Source organism: Sylvia atricapilla, chromosome 26, assembly GCF_009819655.1.
Source record: "Sylvia atricapilla isolate bSylAtr1 chromosome 26, bSylAtr1.pri, whole genome shotgun sequence".
NCBI lineage: Eukaryota > Metazoa > Chordata > Aves > Passeriformes > Sylviidae > Sylvia > Sylvia atricapilla.
In genome coordinates, this window is record NC_089165.1 from 869,547 (window position 1) to 895,680 (window position 26,134).

At 49.4% G+C, this 26,134-nt stretch overlaps 1 protein-coding gene across 2 annotated transcripts; it reads right to left on the reverse strand.

Moving 5' to 3' along the window:
- Positions 1-218: 218 nt before the first annotated feature.
- On the reverse strand, positions 219-26,127 carry FZR1 (fizzy and cell division cycle 20 related 1). 2 transcript variants are annotated; one of them, XM_066336448.1, is made up of 14 exons: positions 25,960-26,127; positions 12,980-13,121; positions 12,497-12,622; positions 12,209-12,272; positions 11,344-11,471; positions 10,846-10,928; positions 10,225-10,408; positions 9,962-10,027; positions 9,459-9,561; positions 7,721-7,905; positions 6,101-6,334; positions 5,378-5,482; positions 4,157-4,249; positions 219-3,126 (listed from the first exon to the last, which is right to left on the reverse strand). In XM_066336448.1, exons 2-14 carry the CDS (start codon positions 13,046-13,048, stop codon positions 3,085-3,087), a joined length of 1,482 nt encoding a protein of 493 aa, XP_066192545.1. In that variant the 5' UTR covers positions 13,049-13,121; positions 25,960-26,127; the 3' UTR covers positions 219-3,084. The 2 variants fall into 2 exon arrangements, with proteins under 2 accessions (XP_066192545.1, XP_066192544.1); XM_066336447.1 differs by lacking the exon at positions 25,960-26,127 and adding an exon at positions 25,407-25,889.
- Positions 26,128-26,134: the final 7 nt, after the last annotated feature.

Here is a 26,134-nt window from a genome sequence, read left to right on the forward strand (position 1 = left end):
CCTCCTCCCTGCCGTGCCAAGGAGTGCAGGGAAGGGCAGGGAGGGGAACTGTGCCCTTTCCCAGCAGCAGGAAAGCAAACAGAAGCAGGGAGCAATAAACCTCAGGTGAGAGCTGTGCCAAGAAAGTTGGTACCTGCAGAGGTGGGGTGGGGACCCTGGGGACTTGCTGCACCCTTTGCTGTGGAGAAGCAAAGCAGAGCCATGGAAACCAATCCAAATAAATTCACAACCTGTTTAATGCCAGTTCAATTGCTTTACATGAAAAAGTTACAGCGTGCTCCATGTTTGTTTCCCATCACATGACACCTGGGATACAGTGACGCCACACACTCTGTCACCCAGCTCTGGGAGGACCCTGTGCCCAAGCCAGTGCCCACAGGTCACACACTGACACATTACCTCAGTACCTCAGCTCTGCCCTTTTCCCTCTTGAGCAGCAGGTGACAGTGACAGTATCATCCTGAGACACTTGCACACACCCACCTCCACATGGACACAACTGGGAGCTCCTGCCTGGCAGCTGGTAGCAGGACAGAGAAGGTGGCTGTACTGGACTCTGACAGCCAGGTCAGGGTGAGCAGCCTGTTCTTGCCATGCTGTCACCAACATGTGTGGCCACAGAAGAGCCCTGGCCTGGGAATCACCAGCCTCCCTGACAAGTGAAATAAGAGAGGCCACCATGAGCTAACCTGCTCCCAAGGCAGACAGAAAAGTGAGATGTAGACACAAGATGTAGTTTGGGAAAGTCCTTGGCAAGAGGGTACAATGGTGGGGGACAGAGCAATGAGCTATCCCTGCTCTGCAGCTGGGACTACTGGGCAGTGGCTGCAGTGCCCACCTGGCATTGCCCCCCAACAGCACTGCCACTCCCCCCAGCAGCTTCTGTGACTCCTTGAGGAAGTTCCCTCATCACAGGGTGAGATGCAAATCCACTCCTGTGGGGAGACCCCGGGCACTGGGGAGCCAAATCATCACCACACTCACCCTGCACTCCAGCTGGGTGCCTGGCTCCCTCCTGCTCCAAGAATAGGCTGAGACATCCTATGCGCCCCCAATCCAAGCACCTACGCCTTTCCCAGAGGGGAAAGCAGTGCTCTGGGGATTCACACAGTCATATTTACCAGGAGGCAGTCCACAACAGGAAAATCCAAAGCACAGTCTCCACACTCTCCAGCCCCCCTGAACGGCCCTTTCTCCCAGGTGATGACATCCACTACAGACCACCTCTTGCTTCAGGTGACCTTTTGCTTCAAACCCATTCCCCAGCTTAAGGACCCAACTAAATTTAACACCTCCTGAGTGCTTTGGGGTGCTCCCAACCAGTGGTGATGTGTAACAGTGCCTACAAATGGAACAAACACCACAAGATGGGCCTGGGGATGACTTCAAACCAGGCTTCGTGTCCCACAGCCAGAGCTACACTAAAGCAGTTGCACTCAGTGTTTCAGAAACTCCATGGAAATTCCATTTTGGTGGTGAGATGACAAATTGGCCTGTGGGCCTGGGAGACTTGGAGCTGCCAGGGGGGTCCCAGAACACCAGCTCCTCACCAGTGACTCCCAGTAAGTGCTACACAGGTGGAGCACCACCAGCCTGATCCAGGCACTGGTGTGATGGCACATGTGGTCAAGGCTGTATTGGCCTTCTCACACCTTGGCTCTCCCTAAGGATACTGGTGGTGCTGGGGACAATCATAATCTCACTGTCTGGTTTTAGGGAAAGAAGGGAGAGAAGACAAAACAACAAAGAAAAAAAAGAGAAAGCATTACCTATGCAATCTACAGAGAGGACACATCTATACACACAGCCAGGGAATTCCACATGGAAACAGGAAGCAATGCTGGGAAAGGGCAGGCGGCAGGCAGGGCCTGGTCAGGGCAGGCACAGGTCAGATGGGACAGGCTGTGCAGCCTCACAGCCTCTCTTAAATTAAAAGCACCACACACACATAGAGATAATTGGTGTTACACCCCATGGGCTCCAACACCAGCCAGAACTCTGATCCCACACAACCTAAAAACCCCACACTGCAAAACTCAATAGCAAGGCCCTGTCTGGGACTCGGAGATAACAAAAAAAAACCACTGCAGCCCTGCTTCAGGAGAACCCCTCTTCCAGCCAGAGGAGGCCCTGCTTGGCCCAAAAATCAGATCTTTGGGATTTGGTTTTGTTCTCAAACACATCCCAACTGCTTTTGGCCACAGGGAAACTCCAGAGCAAGGTACCCACCTAGTGGCACCGAAGGAAGCTCTACATGCACAGGTGGTTGGGTGGATTTCTTTTTTTATAAAGTCCTTGCTTCTCTCTGGTAACTCCCTGGATCAGCCCAGAATATGAAATAGCAACTGCAGAAATTCCTGAACCTGCTCCCTTAGGTGTGAAGCTTTTTCAAGAATCCTCCAAAGTTTAGAGCCCCACAGTGTATTTGTTCAGAGGCAGCTGTCAAGCATGCCAAAAAAATCAAGCTGTCTTATGGAATGATCATGTCAAGTACTACAGTACCTGCCTGGGGCAAAAGATAAAGAAAAAAATGGAAAATAGCAGGCAGTTCTCCAGTTTCTTCCTGAAATGGGGATGCCAGGCTATGAACAAAGCCCTTAGATGCCCAGCCTGGAGCTGTGCCCCTTGCACCAGCTGTACCAGACCAGTCTGGCTGGCTCCTGCCTCCAGAAACGTCACTCTAGGACACAGAGCAGCAAATCAAACCCCTTCCCACAGCAGCAAGGATATGCTCCTCTCTTGCAGGAGGCACACCATGGCAGTGGGGATAGCCTCGGTCCAGTCTCAATGGTCCATGTCACATGAGTCCTACCCAGTACCATCCTGGGTTAACATTTCTCTTTTTACCCATTTCCCTTTATGAAGGATGAATCCAATAACCTTGTGCAGTTCCCTCCCCTCCCCACCCCATCCCAAATACTGCCCATCCCTGTGGGTCAAAAGCACATATTTAATGAGCTGGGTCCTCCTCCAGTCCCACAGCTCTCCCTCCCCTTGGCTGGGCTCCGGGGGTCCATGCACGCTGAGGGAGTGGTCTGATCCTGGAATGTCAGGCCGTAGGTTCCCGGGGAACAGGGAGGGAGTTTATCGTATCCTGGTGAAGAGGTTGAGCACAGATACAGACTCCTGACAAGAGAAAACAAAGTAGGGGGTAAATAGCTGTTACTCCATGTGCTTCTGGGTTGGTTTGTTTTTAATCTGGTATCCCTAGCTCAGGGCACGATCCCAGCTCACAAATCAAAGTCCAACACCATAAATACACCCATGGTTTCTCCAGATGGTAACAAGTGGAAGCTGGCCAGAGTGCCATTCCCAGAGCTCTGCAGGCAGCTGTACCTCAGAGATGGCAAGAACTGGGGGACCCCTAGAGCAATGCCAGCTCGCCCCAGTCCCCTCCTCCAAATCCCACTGCCAGGTACCCAAAAGCACCAATCTGTTTTTGGTGATGTTGTCATTGGCAGAATCCATGATACCATTTTCATCCAAACCCCCATTTTAAGCAGTTTTGTAAAGAGGCAGAGGATATCACAGAATAAGGTCCCTTGAATCCCAAACCAAAGTTAATCTCCTTCCACCCCCTGCCATAGGTTACTCCAAGCTCTGTCCAACCTGGCCTTGGATACTTCCAGGGATCCACAGGCAGCCACAGCCACTCTGGGCACCCTGTGCCAGGGCATCCCCACCCTCACAGAGAAGAATCCCTTCCCAATATCCCATCTAGTCCTGTCCTCTGGCAGTGGAAGCCATTTCCCCTTGTCCTGTCCCTCCAGGCCTTGCCCAAAGTCCTTCTCCAGTTGTCTTGGAGCCCCTTTAGGCACTAGAAGGGGTTGTAAGGTCTTCCAGAGCTCTCCCATCACCAGCTGGACACTCCCAGCTCTCCCAGCCTGCTGACACCCAAGGGCTCAGCTTGGTGAGGCCTCTGAAATGCTGCTCAGCTCTGCTCATCAGCCCTGGACCAGCCTGGAGAGGGATGCTGTGTCACACCTGCCTTTTACTTGAAAGGCACGCAGGGCTACCTTTTACTTAAATCTCAGCAAAGTTGAATCCTTCACTCCCCAGCCCTTGATCTGCAGGAAGGTAACAGAGAGGAGGCAGCAGAGCAGAGCCAACGTGGGCAGAGTTCCCCTCAGGCAGCTGCCCCCATGCCTGGCATTACCTTTGTTGAGCGAGTTTTACTGAAGACGTTCCAGAAGCGCAAGGTTTCGTCTCCAGCTCCTGTGACAATGGCCTCTCCATCAGGGGACATTGCCTAAAGACAAGACAACAACCTTTAGCACCTGTCACATTTTTGAGGCTGAAAACAAGTCTCTGTCAGAATGCAGCAGAGATTTAACTCTCCTTCCTACTCAGCAGTGAGAAGCCAGCTCTCTCTGCTTCCAAGTGCCTCATGCAGCCTCAGGTGCAATTTGGGCACTTGCACCTTATGGTGCAGCTATGGAACACATGGAGGGAGTGCTGTGGGAAGAATACTTGTGCTAGGAAATCCAAGCCATGTGTAACTGAGGCTGTTCCTCCTGGGATTATCAACATGCCTGAAGACAGAAAGATGGTGACTGGATTTTCTGGCTGTATTGGTTGCTTACATTGGGATCTACCTCCCAAAACATTATCAGCATTTGTCAGCTCTGTTGTGAACTGCTGATACCCTCATGTAACAGTAACAGCAGATATGAGATGGATCGGGATTACCTGCAACAGATGCTTATTTCCCTGGGCAACAGTCATCAGTGGTGTGAAAGTCTTCTGGGAGCAAGGACAAAAGCTTGTGTTTTGTAAAATTACAGAATTCCACAACATTTTGGGTTGGAAGAGACCTTAAAGCTCATCTCATTCCACCCCCTTCCACCATCCCAGGTTGCTCCAAGGCATGGCCAACCTGGCCTTGGATACTTCCAGGGATGCAGGGGCAGTAACAGCCGCTCTGGGCAACTGGTGCCAGGGCCTCCTCACCCTTACAGGAAGAATTTCTTCCCAATTTTCCATCTAACCCTGCCCTGTGGGAGTCCAAAGCCATTCCCTCTTGTGCTGCTATTTCAGATCCTTTTCCAAAGTTCCTCTACAGCTCTCCTGAAGCCTCTTTAGGCACTGGAAGGTCTCCCTGGAGCCTTCTCTTCTCCAGGCTTAGAAGAGTTTTCTTAGAAGAAAACTCAGGAGAGTTTGGCAGGCTTTGCTATCATTAACAAAGCCTCAAATTTCCACAGCAGCAAATCAAAGTGTCCCTTTGCAGGCACAGAAACACAACCGTTTTTCACTGCTCATGGGGAGTGTTCACATTCCCATCCAGTTAGCTTATGGTGCCACTGGCATTGCTGCTTTGGGTCCCATCTGACACACCTATAGCCAGGTGAGCAGCTACAGAGCCATGGCCATCACTCACCAGATACAGGACTCGGTAAGAGTGTCCTGTGAGCTTTGCTACTTGAGTTAATGAGGGGTATTTCCACACGAGGATCTGGTTCTGGGAGTATCCATGGGTGCTCACCTGAAAGGGGAGAGAGGAACATGCATCATAGAATCATGGAATTGTTAAGTCTGGAAAAGACCTCCAAGATCATCAAGTCTAGCACTCTATAGACTACACCACTGCCCCGGGCAGCCGGTTCCAGTGTCTGACCAACACGAGGAAATTTTCCCAATATCCAATCTAAAACCCCCCGGTGCAACTTGAGGCCTTTTCTTCTTGTGCTGTCACTTGTTACCTGGAAGAAGAGCCTAAATTTCACCTGGCTCCATCCTCCTGTCAAAGGGAGAGTAGGACCCCCCTGAGCCTCCGTCTTTCCAGGCTGGAGGCCCTTAGCTGCTCCTGAACAGACTTGTGCTTCAGCCCCTTCCCCAGCTCTATTCCCCTCTCCAGACACACACCAGTCCCTCACTGTCTTTCTTGCTATGATGGGCCCAAAACTGACCCCAGCACTTGAGATGCCTCAGCACAGCCCAGAACAGGGGGGCAGTCACTGCCCTGGTGCTGTGGGCAACACTGTTGCTGGTACAAGCCAGGATGCCCTTTGTGACCTTGCCCACCTGGACACAGCTGGCTCATGCTCAGCCATGCTTCCCAACACAGGGCAGCTCAGCAGCAGCTGCACAGGGAAGGACTCACCAGCTCGTTGGCGTGTTTGGACCAGGCCAGGTTGCACACCTGGGACCCAGTGTCGATGCACTGTAGGGGCTGCCCTGTGAGCGTGTTCCAGAATCGGATGCAGCGGTCGGCTGTGCCCCCACCCGAGGCCAGGAGCCCATGCTGGTGTGGGGACCAGGCAATGGCTTTGACTGCTGCCAGGTGCTCTGTGTATTGTTGGACAGGACTCAGGCTGGAGTGATTCCAGACAAGGAGCTGGCAGAGAGAAGGGACATGATCAAAACTGTGCCTCAGTCATGTGTCCACTACACTCACAAGCCACAAAGGGACTGATGAGGGCAGTTGGGCAACAAGCTGATTTCCCACAGCTCTGCCCAGACATACACAGCTCCACTCTGCACTTCACTGAATCATGGAATGGTTTTGGTTGGTTAAAGCTCATTCAGTTCAAATCCGTGCCATGGACAGGGACACATTTTACTAAATCAGGGTGCTCTTAGCCCATTCTGACCTGGCCTTGAACATTTCCAGGGATGGGGCAGTCACAACCACCCTGACACTACACTCAGCTGAGGAGCTGTCCTACCCCCAGGCCACATGGCAGGAAAAGGCCCTAAGGTAAGAGAATAAATCTAAAGAAACGGCATCACTAAAGGGGGCCTCAGACCCTTCTGTTGCTTTTCTGGCTGTATCATTCCAGGACACATCTAGAAATCTGCTCAGTTCATTAGGAGTTTTTCTCAGCAGGAGGAACTCAGTCCAACCATGCTGTCACACAGGCACTGGGCACATTCCCTACCTAGCAACCCACACCAAAGGGCTTGGAACACTGCTTTTTTGTGACAGATGCTTCTTCCATATGGTGCTCAGTGAGCTGCAAGCCTGCATTACAGGTATGAGAACTCACAGAGCTCTACCTCAGGCTCCTGCTGCACACAAACATTACTGCAATAAACCTGACGATATACTACCCAAACAAAGCCAGGAAGGGCAGCTTAGCAGTGGCTTTGTTGAACTCAACCCCCTGAGCCAAGCTAGAGATTTGATTAGCCAAATACAGAAGCAGAATGAAATTTGCCTTTTTCATTTTATTAGGAAGATTGAGTAGAAGCTTAGCACGATTTATATTTGGTCATAGTCCAACAACCAAAACAAAAGTCCTTTTCAGAGAGGCCAAACATCCTTAAAGAATCACTGAACCATTAAGGCTGTAGAAGACCCTTAAGATCAAGTCCAACCTTTGAGCTAATCCTACCGTGCCCAGTAAACCATATTGGCAAAGTGCCCTATCCACTTGTTTTATGAACACTTCCAGGAATGGCAACTCCCACACTGCCCTGGGCAGCCTGTTCCAATGCTTAACCACTCTTTCAGTGAAGAAATTTTTCCCTAATCATAGAATCATACAATGGTTTGGGTTGGAGGGGACCTCAAAGCCCATCTAGTGTCATCCCCTGCAATGGGCAGGGACACCTTCCACTAGACCACATCGCTGCAAATCCTGTCCTGCCTGGCCTTGAACACCTCCAGCGATATAACAAACGAACCTGAACTGCCACTGGTGCAACTTGATAACATTTTCCCTTGCCCTAGAAAGAAACGGGGTCTGACATTTCCTGTGACCCCTTGGAAGGAACATACCTTATTATCGTTCCCTCCAGAGGCTAGGAGCTGGTGGTCTGTGGACCATTTGAGCCCACAGACCTCCTGCCTGTGTCCCTGGAGCCGCCGCTCAGACTGCAGGGGTGGAGTGCGGATGTCCCGCTGCAGGATCATCCTGTCCCGGCTCCCAGACGAGAGCTGGTCTGCGTTCCATGCCAAGGCACCTGCAACAGGGGCAGAGCTTCAGAGGGTGCTGTAGGAGTCATGCAGTCACAGAACCACTGAGGCTGCAAAAGACCTCTAAGGTCACCAAGTCCAACTGCCAATTGAGCACTGTTGCCTTAAGTTTGCCTGCTTTTCACTTTTTGCATTTTGTTCTCATGCAGCTTCAAGTAAACTATGTATGTTTTTAATAAATAATCTCATGTTTACATTCTTCTCCTTTGGGAGGAGAAAGATAATTGATGGTGATGTTCACCAACGAGGTCAAAGAAGTGGCTACCTGTGTAGCCAATCTTGGCCTGTCTGTAAATTTGTATATATATGGAGTCAGAAAAATAAAATAGAAGCTTTTCCTGCTAAACCTCCTGCTGGCCTGTGTCGTCCTTTCGTGCTCCTAACAGCAGCCACACGTGTGACCCTCTGTCACAGAGCACCACATTCACCACCGAACCATGTCCTTAAGTGCCACATCCTCAAGTCTTTTAAACACTTTTCAGGCACGGTGACTCCACCACTGCCCTAGGCAACCTGTTCCAATGATTTATAACCCTTTATGTGAAGAAATTTTCCCAATATCCAATCTAAACCTCCTCTAGCACAGCTTGAGGGCATGCCCTCTCACCCTGTCCCCTACTCCCCACCTGGCTGCATCTTCCTGTAAGAGAGCTGCAGAGAGCCAGAAGGTCCCCCTGAGCCTCCTTTTATCCAGGCTGAGCCCCCTAAGCTCCCTCAGTTGCTTCTGGTGCTTCAGCCCCTTCCCCAGCTCTGTTCCCTTCTCTGGACACACTCCAGCCCCTCAATGTCTTTCTTGTTGTGAGATATCTAAAACTGATCCAGGATTTGAGATGGGACCTCAGCAGTGCTCAGCACAGAAGGATGGTCACTGCCCTGATCCTGCTGGCCACATTGTCAAGTCAAACCCTTTCAGCCCTGTAGCAGTTGGTAAGCAAAATGCAGCCATCACAGCTGCCAGGGTTCAGGAAAAAAAAAAACCAAACAAACAACCCCTAAGAAACCTCAAACCACTCCTCACAGACTTCCCTTACATCCACTTTCTGGAGTCCTAGATCAGGGCACAAATAGAGGTTCCCCTGAACAGACTGACTGCAGGTATTACCAACTCCACTTCACAGTGCATTAAAGCATAGGAATGGATATTGGAAGGTGCATGGATTTCCCAAATCTCACCCCAGAGTTTAGATTCACAACATCTCTGAGAAAAAAACAGCCCTCCAAAAAAGAGAACTGGAAATCTCAGTGTGAAGCTGCCAGCAGGGCTGAAATCGGAAGCCAGAAGCAGTTGAAGAGATGTTGTAACCAAACCCAAAAAGCCTCAAGCAAGGAGGAAACACCTGCTGTGACACCCAACCACCATCATACTCAGATCAGAACACCAGAGTTATGAGATAATATTTTGAACCTGCTCAAGACACAGCAGGAGATAAATATCAATATCTTGGTACTCTGGGTTCTCTATTTCCAGCAGATCTCTGGCTAACAAAGTTCAGTCAGGAAGGAGAGACCCCTGAGAACCCTCTGCTTCCCCACTCCTTACCAACTCTGGCTGTGTGTCCCTCCAGCATGGAGAGCTTCTTTCCTGCAGCTGCATCCCAGATCTGTACAAAGCCCTTGTGAGTACCAACGGCCACCAAGTTTCCCTGGACAAACAGAGAGCCAGGATCAGTACAGCAAGGAAGAAAGGCAGAAAACAGCCAGAAAACTGAAAGTTGAGGAAAAGACTTGACATAGATCCTATGAGATGGAAAGCATCCAGAGTTCTTCCATCTTACATGTTTTTTTGCTACTGAGAGGCCCAAGCAGCCTGTCTGGAATGTATTTATTGTAACATTTTATTGTCAAGAGCTGAAGAAGCAAACTGGCTCCTTCTCCCTCCCACTCTTCTTAGCAATGCCTTGAGAACCTGAAGATACAAGAGGCTGCTCTCTTTCCCCTCTCTTTTAGCAAAGAAAAACCAGCTCAGGGAGTTAACTACAGCTATGATGACAGTGACTAAGTGACCCATGTCTCAGCTGTCCCTGCTGACAGCATCATACTGACCCGCTCTGACCAGCCCACGGATGTCACGGAATCGCCTTCCACGGAGAGGTCACACAGCCGGGTTACCTTCAGAGAGAAGAGTAGGGTAAGAAACGTGTATTTGTCACACAGCACTACTGGCTGCCTCACCAACCAGTGCTGTGTTTGGGATAGAGCATTGACAAGTGCTGAAGCCCTCACACAGCACATTCCACAGCTCTAGAAGGCTGGAAAAACCCTACATCAATGGGCAAGTTAATCTTCAGACACTCATGACCATTTACCTGACTTGTACAAGCACTCCACAGGTAAACACAAGTCCCAAGGCCAACGCTGAGGACGTTAAGAGAGGACCAGTCCACCAGGTTCAGGTAGAAATCATCCTGCAGCTCTGGAGCATCCAGCACTTTGAAAGGAATCTTGGAGATTTTCCGAGTCGGTTTTCGAGGTGATCTTAGCAGCTTCTGACTGTTTACAAAAACAGATAAAAAAAACAACTACAGGAATCTGCACATCACAGCAGATGGGAGGCACAGGTGTAGCCACTCTTTACAGACTCTTTCCAGAGCACTCTGAAATTTCTATAGAAATGCAGAGACAAAAAGGCTGCACAGCCCTTTTTCAGCAGCAAGAGTGGAAGGAATTAGGTTCTGCTTCTACAAAGGAGCTATAAAGCAGAAAGGTAAACTGATTATTACTGAGAGCTGACCAAGACATTACAAGCACATAGGTAGGTTGAGCCTGAAGAAATTCTTAGAACTTGACTGCTTTATTTATTATCTCTACAGATTTCCAAACCCAATTCAAATTGCAATTTTAGACTTAAGACAGAAGTCCAAGAGAACCTCGCTGAACCCTCCGTCCCAGCCGTTCCCTTCTTTTAGTTTGCTGAGGATCAGTGTTACCTTTTGTTGCTGACAGGAGACAGGGAATAGGGTGAGACCTCATTGCCATCATCTGGGCTGGAGCGTTTTGTGCTCAGTGAGTACTGCATAAAGAAACACACCTCATGAGGACCCTGGCATGCCCGAGGCCTGGGGCATCATTCCCAACATGCACTGGTGCCAAGCTAATTCCAACACCCAGGTTTTCCTTTCCCAGGTGCTCCAAAACCATACAAAACCCCTCAGCAACACTCAAATCCAAAAGCCTGATTTGGCCACTCACCACACTGTCCAAAAAGCCTGGCTCCACCCAGCTTTCCTGCCAGTGCAAACACAGGAAGCACGTTGCTCGCTGCACACTCAGGTTCCCTTTGCAGGCCACCACATTTGTTTCTAACAGCTTATCTCAGTCAAGCCTCAACACCAAGCCACTGCACGAGCAGCCTGGCAGAGACCTGTTCTCTGCTCCTGTGACGCACACACAACCTCCACTGGTGTTAGTTCAAGTAACCAACTTACAGTGAAGAGGGATTTCTTCTCTGGGGTGGATGGCTGCAGCCTCCGGTCCTCTGTCTGGGGGTCCTGCACCTTCTCGATCCCTGCTCCCAAGAGTTCATTCTTCAGCAAGGCAGAGTAGGCAAGGCCATCTGTAAACCCAAACAGGCACTGAGCAGACAGCTCAGAGCAGCAACAGCAGGGAGTGTCAGGATCATGTGTGCCTGACCTGGAGAAGGGAAGGCTCTAGGGATACCTCAGAACCCCTTCAAGGGCCTAAAGGGGCTGCAGGAAAGATGGAGAGAAACTTGGGACAAGAGCCTGCAAGGACAGGATGAGGGGGAATGGTTTCCCATTGCCACAGGAAAGGGTTAGATGGGATAATGGGGTGGAATTGTCGCCTGTGAGGGTGGGGAGGCCCTGTTACAGGGTGCCCAGAGCAGCTAGTGTCCAAGGCCAGGCTGGACAGGGCTTGGAGCACCCTGGGATAGTGGAAGCTGTCCCTGCCCACGGCAGGGGGTGGAAGGAGATGGGTTTTAAGGTCCCTTGCAACCCAAACCATTCTGGGTTTCCATAATTTGTACTCTCACAGAGTCTCTTAATAAGCCTGGGGCCTCCATTTAGAATCAAGATTAGTAGCAAGTTTCCCCTCCTTCCACTCCATCAGGAAAGTGCTTCCATGACACAATAAATCCAGGGACAGAGAGAGCCTCTTGAGTCCAGACACTCATCAAAGCAATGACCTGGTAGTCACTCCTGATGTGGGCATTTCCCAAAACACCAACATGAGTTTTGTCACAAGCATGAAAGTGCCTGCATGGCCTTAACTTCGCCAGCAATTCCCAGTAAGAGCTCTGGGCACTGCCAAGCAGAAGAACAGCGGTCTCACCTTTGCCAGTGTCTGATGTAGCATCCTTTGCTTTTCTGTTTTGGCTTGGTGATTTTTCATTTTCCTGAAATGGAGAAACATGCCATCACCATACAGAAACCTCAGGGTATATGGTGAAACAGCAAATGCAGGGAGCATAGAGTTTGAGGACACACACTCAACAGAACTTTCTGGGGCAGTAGAAGCACATGGTGCAGAAGATAAGCAGAGCAATCATGCCAGTCAAAACAAAAGGTATAATTTCCTCAGTTCCAAGGCTGAGCTGTAGGAGAAGGGAGCAAAACTTACATTTATTCTGTGGAAATTGATGCTCCAGTTGGCCCCAGCTCTTGAGGGAATGAATCTGTCACCATGCTTACTAGGAGAAGACATTGGAGAATTGGAAGGTGTCAAGGTTCTTCTCATCTCTGCTACCTGAATTTAAGAATAAAAGACACTGAACTTACTCTTTTGGTTGGTTTGTTAGCTCTCAATTTTTTATGTTAATGTGTAGTTGCTGAGATTATGTATTAAAAAGGTATTACTGAACTCCACAAAAATACCTTCACCTCTTTTTGCAACCTGGACTGAGGTTATATATTCAAAAGCTCTCTTAAAGTCGAGCTATTTGGGTATTCATAGAACAACTGAGGAGCTCACACCTGCTCACAATGCAACAAAAGACTGTGGTTTGCTTTGAGGAGGTCTCAGGTCTTCCAAAAGCTCAAGGAAAACAGTCACAAGTGAGACAGACAACAACACAACAGTGAGCCTGAGCCCATCTGTACTCACACAAGGCATTGTGTTCTCATTCTGTATGTTGATTTGCCGTAGGAGACGTCTCTCGTAGTCCTGATCCATAGTGGGAAGCTGGCTGGAGAGGTCAGCAGGCTCAGGAATTTATGTTTGTGAAGTCCAAGCAGTAACTAGTGTGCTGCAACAGACAAGAGGAAACAAACAACAAAAAGTTACTCCTCCTTGCTGAAATAGCCTCCTCAAAGTCTCCTAAGCCTGTTCTTTGAACTTGAGACCACTTTTCCTATCCAAACATTGGTACCAAACTTGTGTGACACCGAAGAATGCAGGCAGCTGGTATTTTGTGTCTGACAGGACCTCAGTCGGTCCCCACCACACCTGGAGCAGGGACTGCCCCTAGGCCCTGCAGCAGCAGAGTTTGGCAATCCTTCAGGATGAAAAAACCCAGACACCTGCAGCCTGTCCTGTCCAGGCACTGGCACCAGTTGCACAGAGAGGTGTGGCTGCCCCATTCATGAAAGTGTTCAAGGCCAGGTTGGTCCAGGCTTGGAACAACTTGGTGTACTGAAGCTGTCCTTGCCCATGGCAGGGGGTGGAATGAGATGGGCTTTATAGTCATTTCCAACTCAAACCGTTGTGGGATTCTGCGATCCCACTACAGCCGGTCCCACTGCTCAGGTAAGGGGCACAGAAGCAGTGCTGAAGGTGGGATGCTTATAGCCATGTCAGAAGTACTGCAGACTTTTAACACTGCCCACTGGAGAAACATATTAGGGATCTAGCAGTCCCAGTGAACATTCCACGTCTGATGCCTGCACTATCCCAAATACTCCTCCTGGCTGGCACAAAGCTTGCTCACTCATACAGCTATACAGTTATAAGCAATGTTAACATAATTTATGCATATATTTTAGTACAAGGCTGCTTCATAGCTGAGATCTGCCTGGTAAATTAATATGTGCATCAATAAAAAATAGATGAGCTGACACTTGCGTGAGAATACACAGCCACAGCCCTTGCCAGGCCCCAAGGGCAGAGGTCCAACCTTCCCCATCACACACCTTGTGCACCTTGTCCACAGCTGACATGGGCACAAAAACACCAGTGCCAGAGGAAACATCAAGTTGGTCTTTCAACCCAAGATAAACATGTCCAAAGGCAAAGGCGCAATTAACACATAAGCAAATTCCCACAACACACAGACATCCGGAGGGTGTGCAGAACAGAAAGGGATCTTCATTCCTGTTATTGCATAAACATTTATGGCACCTGGCCAGAGTCCCAGATGCACAAATGGAGTTGCCTCGAGATATAAACCTGTTGTAAAATCCAGGAGGCAACTGCACACAAAGGCTGTGCTGGGAGGAGGCTGCCCAGGGAGCAGCTGCACAGTGCCACACTCAGGGACAGCCCTGCACTGCCTCCCACTTCCTCCTGGGAAAAGGCTGCCTCCAGGAAGCACAGACCTGCCCAGGCTTTTACAGTCAAAAACTTGGGTCAATCTACCAAGCTGCAAGAGGTCCAGCAGTACGTGCTGCAATTCAGTAAGATGTGATGAAGTTTTACAATATTCTGTGAAATAAGCTTGAAAACAAGGCAAAGCACACAGACTCCACACAGCAGAACTGATGGCTTTGCACCTGAGAAAGTTACAGGAAATGAGGTGACATCAAGGTGGTGACCACTGGGGTTCCACAGGGCTCCACCTTAGGGCCAGCTCCCTAAAAAGCCTTTGTAAGTGATTTGGGAGCAGGACTGGAAGGTCCTGAGTTGGTTTGCTGAGACCACTTACTTGGGAGGAACTGCTAACATTCTCAAGGACAGAGAGGGCCCACAGAGAGACCTGACAAATGTGAGGACTGGAAAATCCCCAACCATGTGACAAGTGACAAGTGCAAGTGTCAGATCCTGCCCTGGGGTGGGGCAGCCCTGGATGCAGGGACAGACTGGGAATGAGAGGCTGGAGAGCAGCCCCGTGGGAAGGGACCTGGGAGTCCTGGTCAGTGGCAAGTTGGATCTGAGTCACAGCTGAGTCCTGGCAGCCCAAAGGGGCACCGTGTCCTGGGGGCACCAGGTCCAGGGAGGGATTGTCCCACCCTGCTCTGACTGGGGCAGCCTCACCCCAGTGCCGGGGGCACTTTGGGCACCAGAAGATCAGAAGGATCCAAAGCTGTTGGAGAGTGCCCAAAGGAGGGACACGGAGCTGGGGAAGGGTCTGAGGAGAGGCTGAGGGCACTTGGCTCGTCCAGCTGGAGCAGAGGAGACTGAGGGGAGGCTCCTCGGGGGCTGCAGCTCCTCCTGAGGGGAGGCGGAGGGGCAGGGGCTGAGCTCTGCTCTGGGACAGGGACAGGAGCCCAGGAAGGGCTGGAGCTGTGCCAGGGCTGGGCTGGAGCTCAGGGAAAGGTTCTTCCCCCCGAGGGTGCTGGGGCACTGCCCAGGCTCCCCAGGGAATGGGCCCAGCCCCAAGGTGCCAGAGCTCCAGGAGGGTTTGGACAAGGCTCTCAGGGGTGCTCAGGGTGGGATTGCTGGGCGTCTGGGCAGGGACAGGGGCTGCACTGATGATCCTCTGGGTCCCCTCCCACAGAGGAGATCCTCTGGTTCTTTGAACTATGCCATTTTTCAGTACAAAAACTTCGACTTCTTACAAATACTGAAATGCTTTTCTACCTTAACATTAAGCATGCCAAAACTTTTACAGAATCCCTGAAATAGACAGCGCCAAGCTGGTTCTGATCACACCTGCTTACCTCTACCACCTCCTCCCCCAAGGTTTTCTCTTTTTTAATTTAACACATTATCCCATATGTTCTTTCGGCAGCAAAAACTGGAGAAAGCTCCTAAATTTAACAGAGATCAGCTTCCAGCAAATGAAGCAGAGAGTCAGAGACTACTTAATTGCAGTGAAAAGTTAGAAAAGTCTGTGATGTTATTAATAAAGGAGATTTAAAAAAATAAAAATTAGTGCATGCCATATCAAACACGTTCCCTCATTTTGAAGTTTACTTACCACTGTCCTTACCAACCCACAAGCTACCAAATGTGTGTCTCAAACTAAACAGTTCAGCAAAATGTCCCCTCCTCCTTTTTCTTTTTTTGGGTTGTTGTTGTTTTAACAGCATGAGTAACAGAGCTCAGCCTGCAGAACCCACACGAGGAGCGTGATCAGCCAGGGAACACCACACACTTGAAGTGTCATCCCAAAATGGCTCAGCACAATATGCATGAGAGATACAGATCCAGTTACACAGCAAAGAGACATTTTAAATTCTGCATCTGAAACACATTTGACTATCGAGCTTTTCAGCTTCCATCTGCCCAAATTTCACCAACAACTTTTACTAAGAAACACAGCACAGATTGTTCAACAGAGAGACCGCAGAGGCAGAACACAGCAGTGAATGTTCAGCACCTGAATAGTGACATATTTTCACCCTAAAACCTGTGCCACTGACACAGGCCCAGGGACCACACAGTAACTCTGGTTTGTGGTATGCTCTTGCTCTAAATTTGTCTGTGGGAAGTGAGTGGAAGTGAATCCATTTCCCCCAAAGCAAGTAAAAAAAGCTTTGCCAGAAGGACTTAGGGGTGCTAGTGACAGCAGCTGAAAATGAACTGGTGTGTGCCCAGGCGGGCAAAAAGGCCAATGGTACGTGGCTCGTACCAGCCACAATGTGGCCAGCAGGACCAGGGCAGTGATTGTCCCTTTGAGCCAGGCACTGCTAAGGCCCCACCTCGAATCCTGGCAACAGTTCTGAGCCTCACACAAGAGGGCTGGAGCAGGTCTGGAGAAGAGAACAGAGGTGGGGAAGGGGCTGGAGCACCAGGAACGGCTGAGGGGAAGCTCAGCCTGAAGAAAAAAGAGGTTCAGGGGAGACATTCTCATTCTCCATGACTCCTGACAGGAGAGTGCAGCTGGGTGAGCGCTGGGCTCTGCTCCCAGGGAGCAAGGGACAGGACAAGAGGAAACAGCCTTGATCTGTGCTAGGAGAGGTTTAGGTGGGACATCAGGAGGAATTTCTTAAAGGAAAGCATGATCCAACACTGGCACAGCTGCCCAGGGCAGTGGTGGAATTCCCATGCCTGCAGGGATTTAAAAGCCGTGTAGATGTGGCACTTGGGGACACAGCTTAGTGATGGCCTTGGGAAGTGCTGGGGGAATGGTTTGACTTGAGTTAGAAGAAGGCTTTTCCAGACTGACTGATTCTGTGATTCTACAATATGTAGGCTTTAAGTTCCCTTTAGTTGAAGAAATAAAAGATCTTGAGGAGCTACATGTGTTACATATTCTTCAGACACTATTTTCTCACTAATTATGCAGTTTATGCTTGAAGAAAAAAAAGTGGGATTTGGCGGAAGGTTTGAATTCCTTGAGAAGAATTTGTATTCTGACTTTTTACGTTCTTCATGCACCTTCTGTCCTGTCTCTGAATTGGCTGCATTCTCTCACAACTCATTACCTTCAGAACAATACTTACAGGCAGAGCTATGGTGCTGAACAAGTGCCTTTTGTTCTTTTTATTGACCCAATCTTCATGTATTCAAACACAAAAGTGCTTTTTTCTTGGTATGGATGTGTTTTTAACAAGCCAGCATGCAGAACGTCAGGCCTGCTAGGGAAGCAAGAACAGTAATTTTGTAAAATGATTTCTGTGGTTTGAGGCAAGCTATACCTGTTTGGATTCCCCAGCACACACTGAAGGAGAGATAAGAGATTCAGGTTGGTTGTCAATTCAGACATGGTCTGCTCAAGCAGTTTAAAAGCTGGATGATTCCTGATCCTTTTTTATTCCAGAAATTGTTCATGTATCTTCTCTTCTGGAAGGTATTTGGGTGGGTAAGCATTTAACACAAGAGGTGCTGACCAAAGTGAGAGACTTGGAATACCAAAGACACAATGTAAATGTAAAGCTGTATATATTTCCTAATTTACACAAGGTCAAAGAGGAGTAAAGGATGCCTTGGTAACTTAAATACCATTAATGTTATGTTGATGCTTTATTTTGAAGCATCTCAAGTCTGAAAAAGGTTGCCTGGAGCTTTTCTTACTAGTATGTCCTCCAAATTTATAGTCAGCAAAAGAACCTACCCACACACAGAGATGCTGCCTGCTCTTTGGGCCTGTATTAAACGGCACAGGCTTTAAGGTAAAAATGCATCATAGGTGCTGAATATTTCCAAGCTCTTTGGAATAGCCCCATCATTTGCTAAGGGGAAAAGTACACAAGTACTTAGTCCTCCAAGTCATGAACAGCAGGGTTTGAAATCAAACCTAGATGTCCTGCTTCCCCAAATGCAAAGTTTTCATCTTCTTTTCATGCGACTAAACCCAACCACAACACTTGCAAATCAATAAGGCAAAGCCCTCGGCTGGCAGAAGGCGTGGCAGTTCCTCTATGCCTAGCAGCTGCAGTGTCCTGCCCCTGCTCATGCCAGCTCCAGGTACTGATCACGTCACACGAAAATGTAACTTGGCCCCAAGGGCTGATGTTTTTGGCTGGTTTAGTAAGCATCACCTGCTTCTCAACCTGGAGTACTGGAAGAGTATTACCAGTTATACATTCTTTTACAGGCTCTTGAACAAAGCTGCAAGGGAAAAAAAAAACACCAACAAAAAAAGCGAAGCCATAGCTTTTAGCTGTGTAATAGTCAAGACTATTAGGAATGCATTCAGAATGCCAAGGCTTCACAGGGCAGCCAACGGGCAAGATACTCTGTGCTTGGCCAAGCTCAAGCAGAACCTGTCCACATTTAACCAACCAAGGAACATTACACCAACCAAGCAAACCTTTTCAGGAACTGGCCTCCTTTCGAACCAGGAATAGCGCAAAAAGTTAGGGTTGTGTGTTTTGCCAATTTTTAAAGCTACAAGGATATAATTTGGTACCCAGCAATTTACTAGGGTATAGTGTAAGAAGCATTTATAAATCAGTCACTTACCTCTGTGCAAGGGGAGCAGTTAAAGCTTCATTTCAAAACAAACTACAACCTTTGCTGCCTTGCCCTCATCAGAGAAGCATGTTAACAGCTTTGTATGACAAAGATCACACTAATGACAAGAAAAAAAATTATGCCAGTGTTACTGTTACTGTCAGATGAGATCTTCAACATTAGTACTCACACTCCTGAAGATTCCTCTACCAAAATCCAAGATGCTGGACCATGGCAAGAGCCATCACACCCCAGCAGTGTACTTACAGGGTGTAAGATGTAAGCAACTGCTCTTCACTGAAGGTCCCACAAAATTCCGTGTTTTTCTGCCTTTCCAAAGCATCTTGCCAAGCGCCTCCTGCCTTGGGCACTCAGAAACACCTTTATACATTCACTGCATTCTGGCCTTACAGTGCCCCTGTTCCAAAAGTGCCAACTTTTAGTGACCAACAATACACACAAATTGAACTCCAGTTTCATTTGAAGGCAGAGTGGTTCAAGGGCAAAGCCAAAACCAACTGCACCTCCTGCCTGCACTCAGCTGCCCAGTCTGGAACAGGAGTACAGAAGCTGGAGATATAAGTGAACAGCATAGTGATCCGTGACTCCCCTCACTTCCCATGGCAGAAAACATACTCCTTACAGGCAGAAAATAACCCCCTTTCCTCACAGGCAGAGGCCTAACCTACAACCCAGATTAGAGGTGTCAAACATTCTGTACTTCCACCTGCACTCACAGACAAGCTTCACAGCCCTTCATGACAGCTTGAGAAGCTCACGTAAAGCTTCACAGCCACCATCCCAAAGTGATGTACAATTCTACCACGATGACAGAGAACCTCTGACCAGCAAACCACAAAAATTTAGGGCACCCTGATGACCGAGGCTGCAGGAAGCCTGCAGGAGCCAAGGACATAACGCTCATCATGTTGGGGGTTAGGTTTGTCCCTTTTCACTCCAAAGATTTTTTCCCCATAAGTTACCAAGGAGACCAAGTGTTGGATACTTCAGAGTACTTAACTCAAACTACTCAAAGAGGTAGCCGAAATCCAGTTGGAGAGATTTTTTCTTTATCATTTCTGTTAGAGAGGGGGTAAGTGCCTTCTCTGAAAACAAGTCAGCTGTTAAAAACCAGGTGGATCAGTGTTTCTTACCTCTGCTCCAACGGGGCAGTGTTGCTTGGAAGAATGAACAGAAACACTATTCATTCTTCCACTACTCCCATGGGAACAGCTTCTGTTAACGGGCCACTAAAGCTCAGCAATGACATGACACATTACGTCATACTATTGTAAGATGCTCTACCCAGGGAGGAGGAGCCACACCATCTTCACCCAGATATAAAGGAGCAGAAAGTGTCCCCAGACATCCAGTGTTCCCACGGGACTCCCAAAGGAAGACTGGACCCATCTCTGGACCCTCAGCTCCAGAGGATCATTGCTGCTTCCAACAGGACCACATCTGCCACTCCAGGAGGCCTTAACTCTTGGGCTGTTTCCAACACCCTGACCAGCAGGGAGTCAGGTTGTATTTCTGACTCTTTCACAGTTTTCTAGGATTTCTTATTTGTTTGTTTGCTTATTCTTCGGTACTACAACATTTGTATTTTTAATATCCCTAGTAAAGAACTGCTATACCTATTCCCAAAATCTTTGCCTGACAGCCTTTTAATTGCAAATTTGTAATAATTTGGAAAAGGAGAGGAGGGGGGCTTACATTCCAAGGGTAATTCCAATCTTCCCTGGCAGATACCTGTCTTAACTAAGACAGTGGTGAATTTTTGCAGAAGCCCAAACAGGAAGTCTATTACGTAATAATTTTCTTTCTGACTTTTTCAGATGTTTGGTCTTTTGACATGGCAAAATCCTAAAATGATCTACATGCAATTTAACCTCTAATGATTTCCCTACAGTGACCAAACCAATGCAAGGCTCAAGGCCTTTCAAACATCCCATCAGCATTTTCCCAGCCTTTTAATTGCAAATTTATAATAATTTAAAAAAAGAGAGGAAAGAGACTTACATTCCAAAAAAAATATTCCAATCTCCCCTAGCAAATACCTATCTATCTAAACCAAGACAATGACACAGAGCTCTGTTTGTAGCCTGGACTATCACGAGCCAGCAGAAACTCCAGGGTGTAAGACCTTCAGGAAACAGCAAAATCTCTGTTTTCAGAAGAGTCTTTACCAAAGATAAACACTGCCACCACTAGTCACAGAATCCCAGAATGGTTTGGGCTTGAAGGCACCTTAAAGCTTGTTTCATCCTCTGCTATGAGCAGGGCCACCTTCCACTACAACAGGTTGCTCCAAGTCCTGGCCAATCTGCCCTGGGACACTTCCAGGGATCCAGGGGCAGCCACAGCTGCTCTGGGCACCCTGTGCCAGGGCCTCCCCACCCTCACGGGGAAGAATTTTCTTCCTAATGTCTAATAAATTTTCTCAGTACACCATTACAAGCCCAAAAGGTTTTCACCAGGATTTTTATATACACAACAGTTGCTCTTAAATGCAAGTGCTCCTCGAAGAGGACAGTCCAGGAAGCCCACACCACTCTTGCTGCCTCTCACAGAGATGATGCTCAGGTACCACCATTGCCTTCAGCATAGATGTTTTTTCTAAATCCTTTTTGATCTATAACTAAAGGAAAAGAAGGGAAGATGACAGCCAAGCCTGTACTCCAAAGACCAGGCTATTTTCAACTGTTCAACTGAAACTCAAATACAAGTGATGGGCAACTACAGACATTATAACCAGCAGCCACCCCACCAATGAGCCACACAGCAGCCAGGCCCCTTGCTGAGGGGTTCCAAATCTGCCTCAGCCAGTTTTCAGTAAGTCAGGAGAATTTTAGAGTTGTTATTTTACCTTCGTAGATGATGTTTTCATTCAATACACATCCCACTGCAGCATACCATTGTCTTTTGGCATTGCAGAGCTTATCCAAGCAGACATGACAACCACGCACTCAGCGGGGCATTTCTTAGAAAATCACTATTAAACCCCTTTTTTATTGCATGCAGGTGCTGATTATTTCACCATGATGCTCCATAAATGAGAGGGACACACTTGTTCCCAGGGAATACAAAATACATCAGCATGAAGTCCTCAGCAGCACAGGAAGCCTTGCACTGGGAACCAAAGCACAACACATGGGGTCACTTTGATGGTACCTCCTGCCCATGGGCCAAAAGGCCCCTACTTAACAGCAAGTCTCCCTAAAGAGCTTCATCTGTTACAAAAGCAAAACCAACAAGAGGCAGCAGCAGGAACACAACAGTTTCAGAGATGCAGTAATTGGCCAACACACCTGGTAAAGCAGCACCTGCATCCCTGGGCTGTGCTGGCTGTCACCTGGCTCAGGGACACTCCGAGGGCTGGGGTGAAAGGAAGTTCAGCTCCAGCAGGTCTTGCCTGAGAAACATCAAGTGCTGAGCAAGTTCTGCTGCTTCCATTTGTAAACGGAAGAGGTTCCCACTGGTCCCTTGTGCTCAGGCAGAACAGCACACAATCCCATCCCTTCTGCAGGTGCTGGAGGCTAATTCCTGCATTGGGGAAGGGGCTGGGTATGATTTCCCCAAGGTACTTCTTGGGAAGAAGGGGACATGCACAACCTTACAATGCTCTGCTTTGACATTTCATCTCAGTCCAGGATATAATCAGTGCCAAACACACGTGGTTCTCATGAGGCAGGGCCAAATCAAACCCCACAGTTCTCTCCACATTGCCTGGGCCCCGGAACTCCCCTTGGATACAGGAGCTGAGCTCTGGGTAGTCACTGGCCTCCACGGAGGGCCAGTTACAGCCACAGCACCTCTGTTTCCACCGTCACCTGCTGGCAGTTTTCCCTACACAAACACGTTCTGTACAAGTCACTGGACAGACAGGAGAAACAAAGGTTCTGCCTTTAAGCAGTATATGATGGCACCTATTTTGGTAATCACTTGGAAAATATTTACTTGTTTAATTATTCTGTGTAAAACCAAAGAATCATTTAGGTTGGAAAAGCCCTCTAAGATCAGAGTCCAGCTGTACCCCCAGCACTGTCAAGGTGACCACTAACCATTCTCCAGATCCACATGTCTGTTAAATCCCTGCAGGAATGGGGACTGCACCACTGCCCTGCATCCCAGGGTCACACAGAATCACAGGGTGGGCCAGGTTGGAAGGACCACACTGGTCATCTGGTCCCACCTCCCTGCTTAAGCAGAGTCATCCCAGAACACATGGTCCAGGATTGTGTCCAGACACTGCTGGAATATCTCCAGTGAGGGAGACTGCACACCTTCCCTGGGCAGCCTGCTCCAATGCTCAGTCACTGCACAGGGAAGTTCTTCCTCATGTTCATGTGGAACTTCCTGGGCATCAGTTCCTGCCCATTCCTCTTGTCCCATTGCTGGGCCCCGTGGAGTAAGAGCCTGGTCTCTGCTCTGAGCCCTTCCTACAGACACAGAGGATGAGGGCTGAGGTCTCCTCTTCAAGGCTGAACAGACACAGCTCGCTAAGCCTTTCCTGAGAAGTTCCAGTCCCTTCAGCATTTCCACAGCATCCACTGGAACCACTCCAAGAGCTCCATGTCCCTCCTGTCCAGAACTGGACACAGCACTCCAGAGATCTGCCTCACCACAGCCAAGCAGAGGAGCAGGATCACCTCCCTCAACCTGCTGGCAATGCTCGTCCTAATGCACACCAGGATCTCCCAGGCCCCTTGGCCCCCTGGACATAGGGCTGGTCAGGAATAGTCTGTTGTTCACCAAGACACCCAGGGCCCTCTGCAGCTGCTCTCCAGCAGGTCAACCCCCAGCCTGGACTGGGGTTATCCCTCCCCACGTGGAGGGTCCTACACTTGCCCTTGTTGAAGTTCTGACAGTTCTTTCCTGCCTTCTTCTCCAGCCTGTTGAGGCCCTTCTGCAGGGCTGCAGAGCCCTGGGGGGGATCAGCCACAGCTCCTGCTCTGTGTCAGCAGCTGAGGAGGCACCAACCCTTTCATCCAACCACTGATGGATGAATTAAACAACACTGGGCACAGGACTGAACCTGGGGGACTAATAAAAGGAAGCAGGGATGGACAGAGTGAAGTACTTGGATTTTAGGGACATAGGGTTCTAAGTAGTTTTTTTTGTAAGTTCTTACGTGCTGGTCACTCTAGACTCAAAGAGGACTGACTTAGAGCAGAAAAAAGGACAAGAAAAGGCTACAGTCTGCATTTTATAACAAATCACAGAATCTTCAGGGCTTTTTGTTTGTTTCTGTTTCAGAGTTTCTATTTTCTGAGCATATTTTTCATATGGCTACTGACTTTAATAATATTCAGTTTCCCTTCAAAAAATCCACAGAAGATGGTGGTCCAATTATCTTGTACTTCCAAGTGTGTCAAGGCAGCTAAAAGCACCAGCTTTATAGATACATGCTCTGGTAAGGTTACAGTAAAGGAGAAGTCAGCACACTATAAGCAACTTTTAAAAATTAACCAGCAGCCCTGTCCTCAGAGCTTTCCCAAAAGGTCAGACATCCAAATCTCTGCTTCATCATGACACTTAAGGTAGTGAAGATGCAATGGTGCCCCTGGACAAACGACAAAATTAAACCATAGAATTTACAAAACATGACAGCCTCAGCCAACAGCCCCAGAAAACTCTGCTTCTGTATTAATTATAATAATAAAAAACCAAAATCAGACTAATACAAGATCATAGAATCCCACAACGGTTTGGGCTTGAAGGGACCTTAAAGCTCATCTCATTCCACCCCCTGCCATGGGCAGGGACACTTTCCACTAGCCCACGTTGCTCCAAGCTCCATCCAGTCTGGCCTTGGACACTTCCAGAGATCCAGGGGTAGCCACAGCTCCTCTGGGCAACCTCTGATGGGGCCTCACCATCCTCACAGGTAACAACTCCTTTCCAATATCCCATCTAACCCTGCCTTCTGTAAGTGGGAAGCCATTTCCTCTTCTCCTGTCCCTCCGGGCTCTTGTACATAGTCTCTCCATCTTTTCTGTTGGCTCCTTCAGGTTCTAGAAGGCTGCAACCGGGTTTTGTTGCTCACAGCAGAACTGCTCTTTGAAGAACTTTCAGCACAAAATACTGGAGAGTTATTAAATACATGGAGGAAGAATCAGCACCTCACAAGAAAATGGGCACAAAACCTTTGAGAGCTACAAATCAAGCGAAAACAATCCTCCATGCCACGAATCCAACAACACCTTCCCGAGGTGACTCCAGAGTGACCTGAGAAACCTCCCTGCCCCAGCAGAACCTTCTCACCACCTCGAAGACCTTCAGCTCAGGCTGATCCTGCATACAAATCCCACGTGCAAAATGTCAACAACAGGTAAAATGTCAACAACAACAAAAAACAAGATAGCACATCGTGATAAAACACACAGCGATAACGAGCTCCTCAGACCCATCGGATGGACAGGGGCACATCCACCGGTGCTGTATGTAAACAACAGACTGCTGGCCAAAGTTTTTGCTGCTGCTTGGCATGTTCCTTTAGGAATAAGATCCACACCACTAAAATCTCTGTTACTGTTTGTGTTCTTAACTTGATCAAGAACCAAGAGCTGATCCAGGCTCTGCTCTTTGTGTCTTTCCCCAGCGGGCCAGGGCACACGGACCGAGCGAAGGGCTTACACCGCGAACTTCCAGCTGCTTTGCACAGCTCCGGCCCCGGGTGCAGGTGCGGGACGCCCGTTACCAAACACATCGGAGCGTTGGGTCTCACCGGCCGCGTCGTGACGAGGCACAGCCCGCCTGGGCCCGCAGGAACCGGCACAGACCGGGCCCATCCTGCCAGGCCTGACAAGGCACCGCAAAGGGCGGGGAGGGAGAGGAGGGGCTGCTCGGTGACCGGTTGCGGAGGGAGAGAGGGAGGAAGGGACTAAAGGAGGCAAGACACCCACAGCACAGCACAGCCCCGCCCGGCCCGGCCCGGCCCCTCCGCAACAGCCCGGCCCGGCCCACAGGCCCGCGCCCCCGACGGACAGCGCGGGACCCAAGCCTGCCGCAGGCTCCCGCCTCGCCACGCCGTGTCGTGCCGTGTCGTGCTCCGCACCGTGACCCGGGCTCTGCCCCGGCCGTACCTGCTCCGGTACCGGTGCCACCAGCGGCCCGGCCCGGCCCGGCCCAGCTCCGCCTCCTCCGTCAGCACCCGCCGGCCCCGCCGCTCCACAACATGGCGGCCGCCCCCGCCCCCGCGCGGGGGACGACGGGAGCGCGCCCCGCCCGCCGCTTCGAACACACACAGGAAGCGGCCGC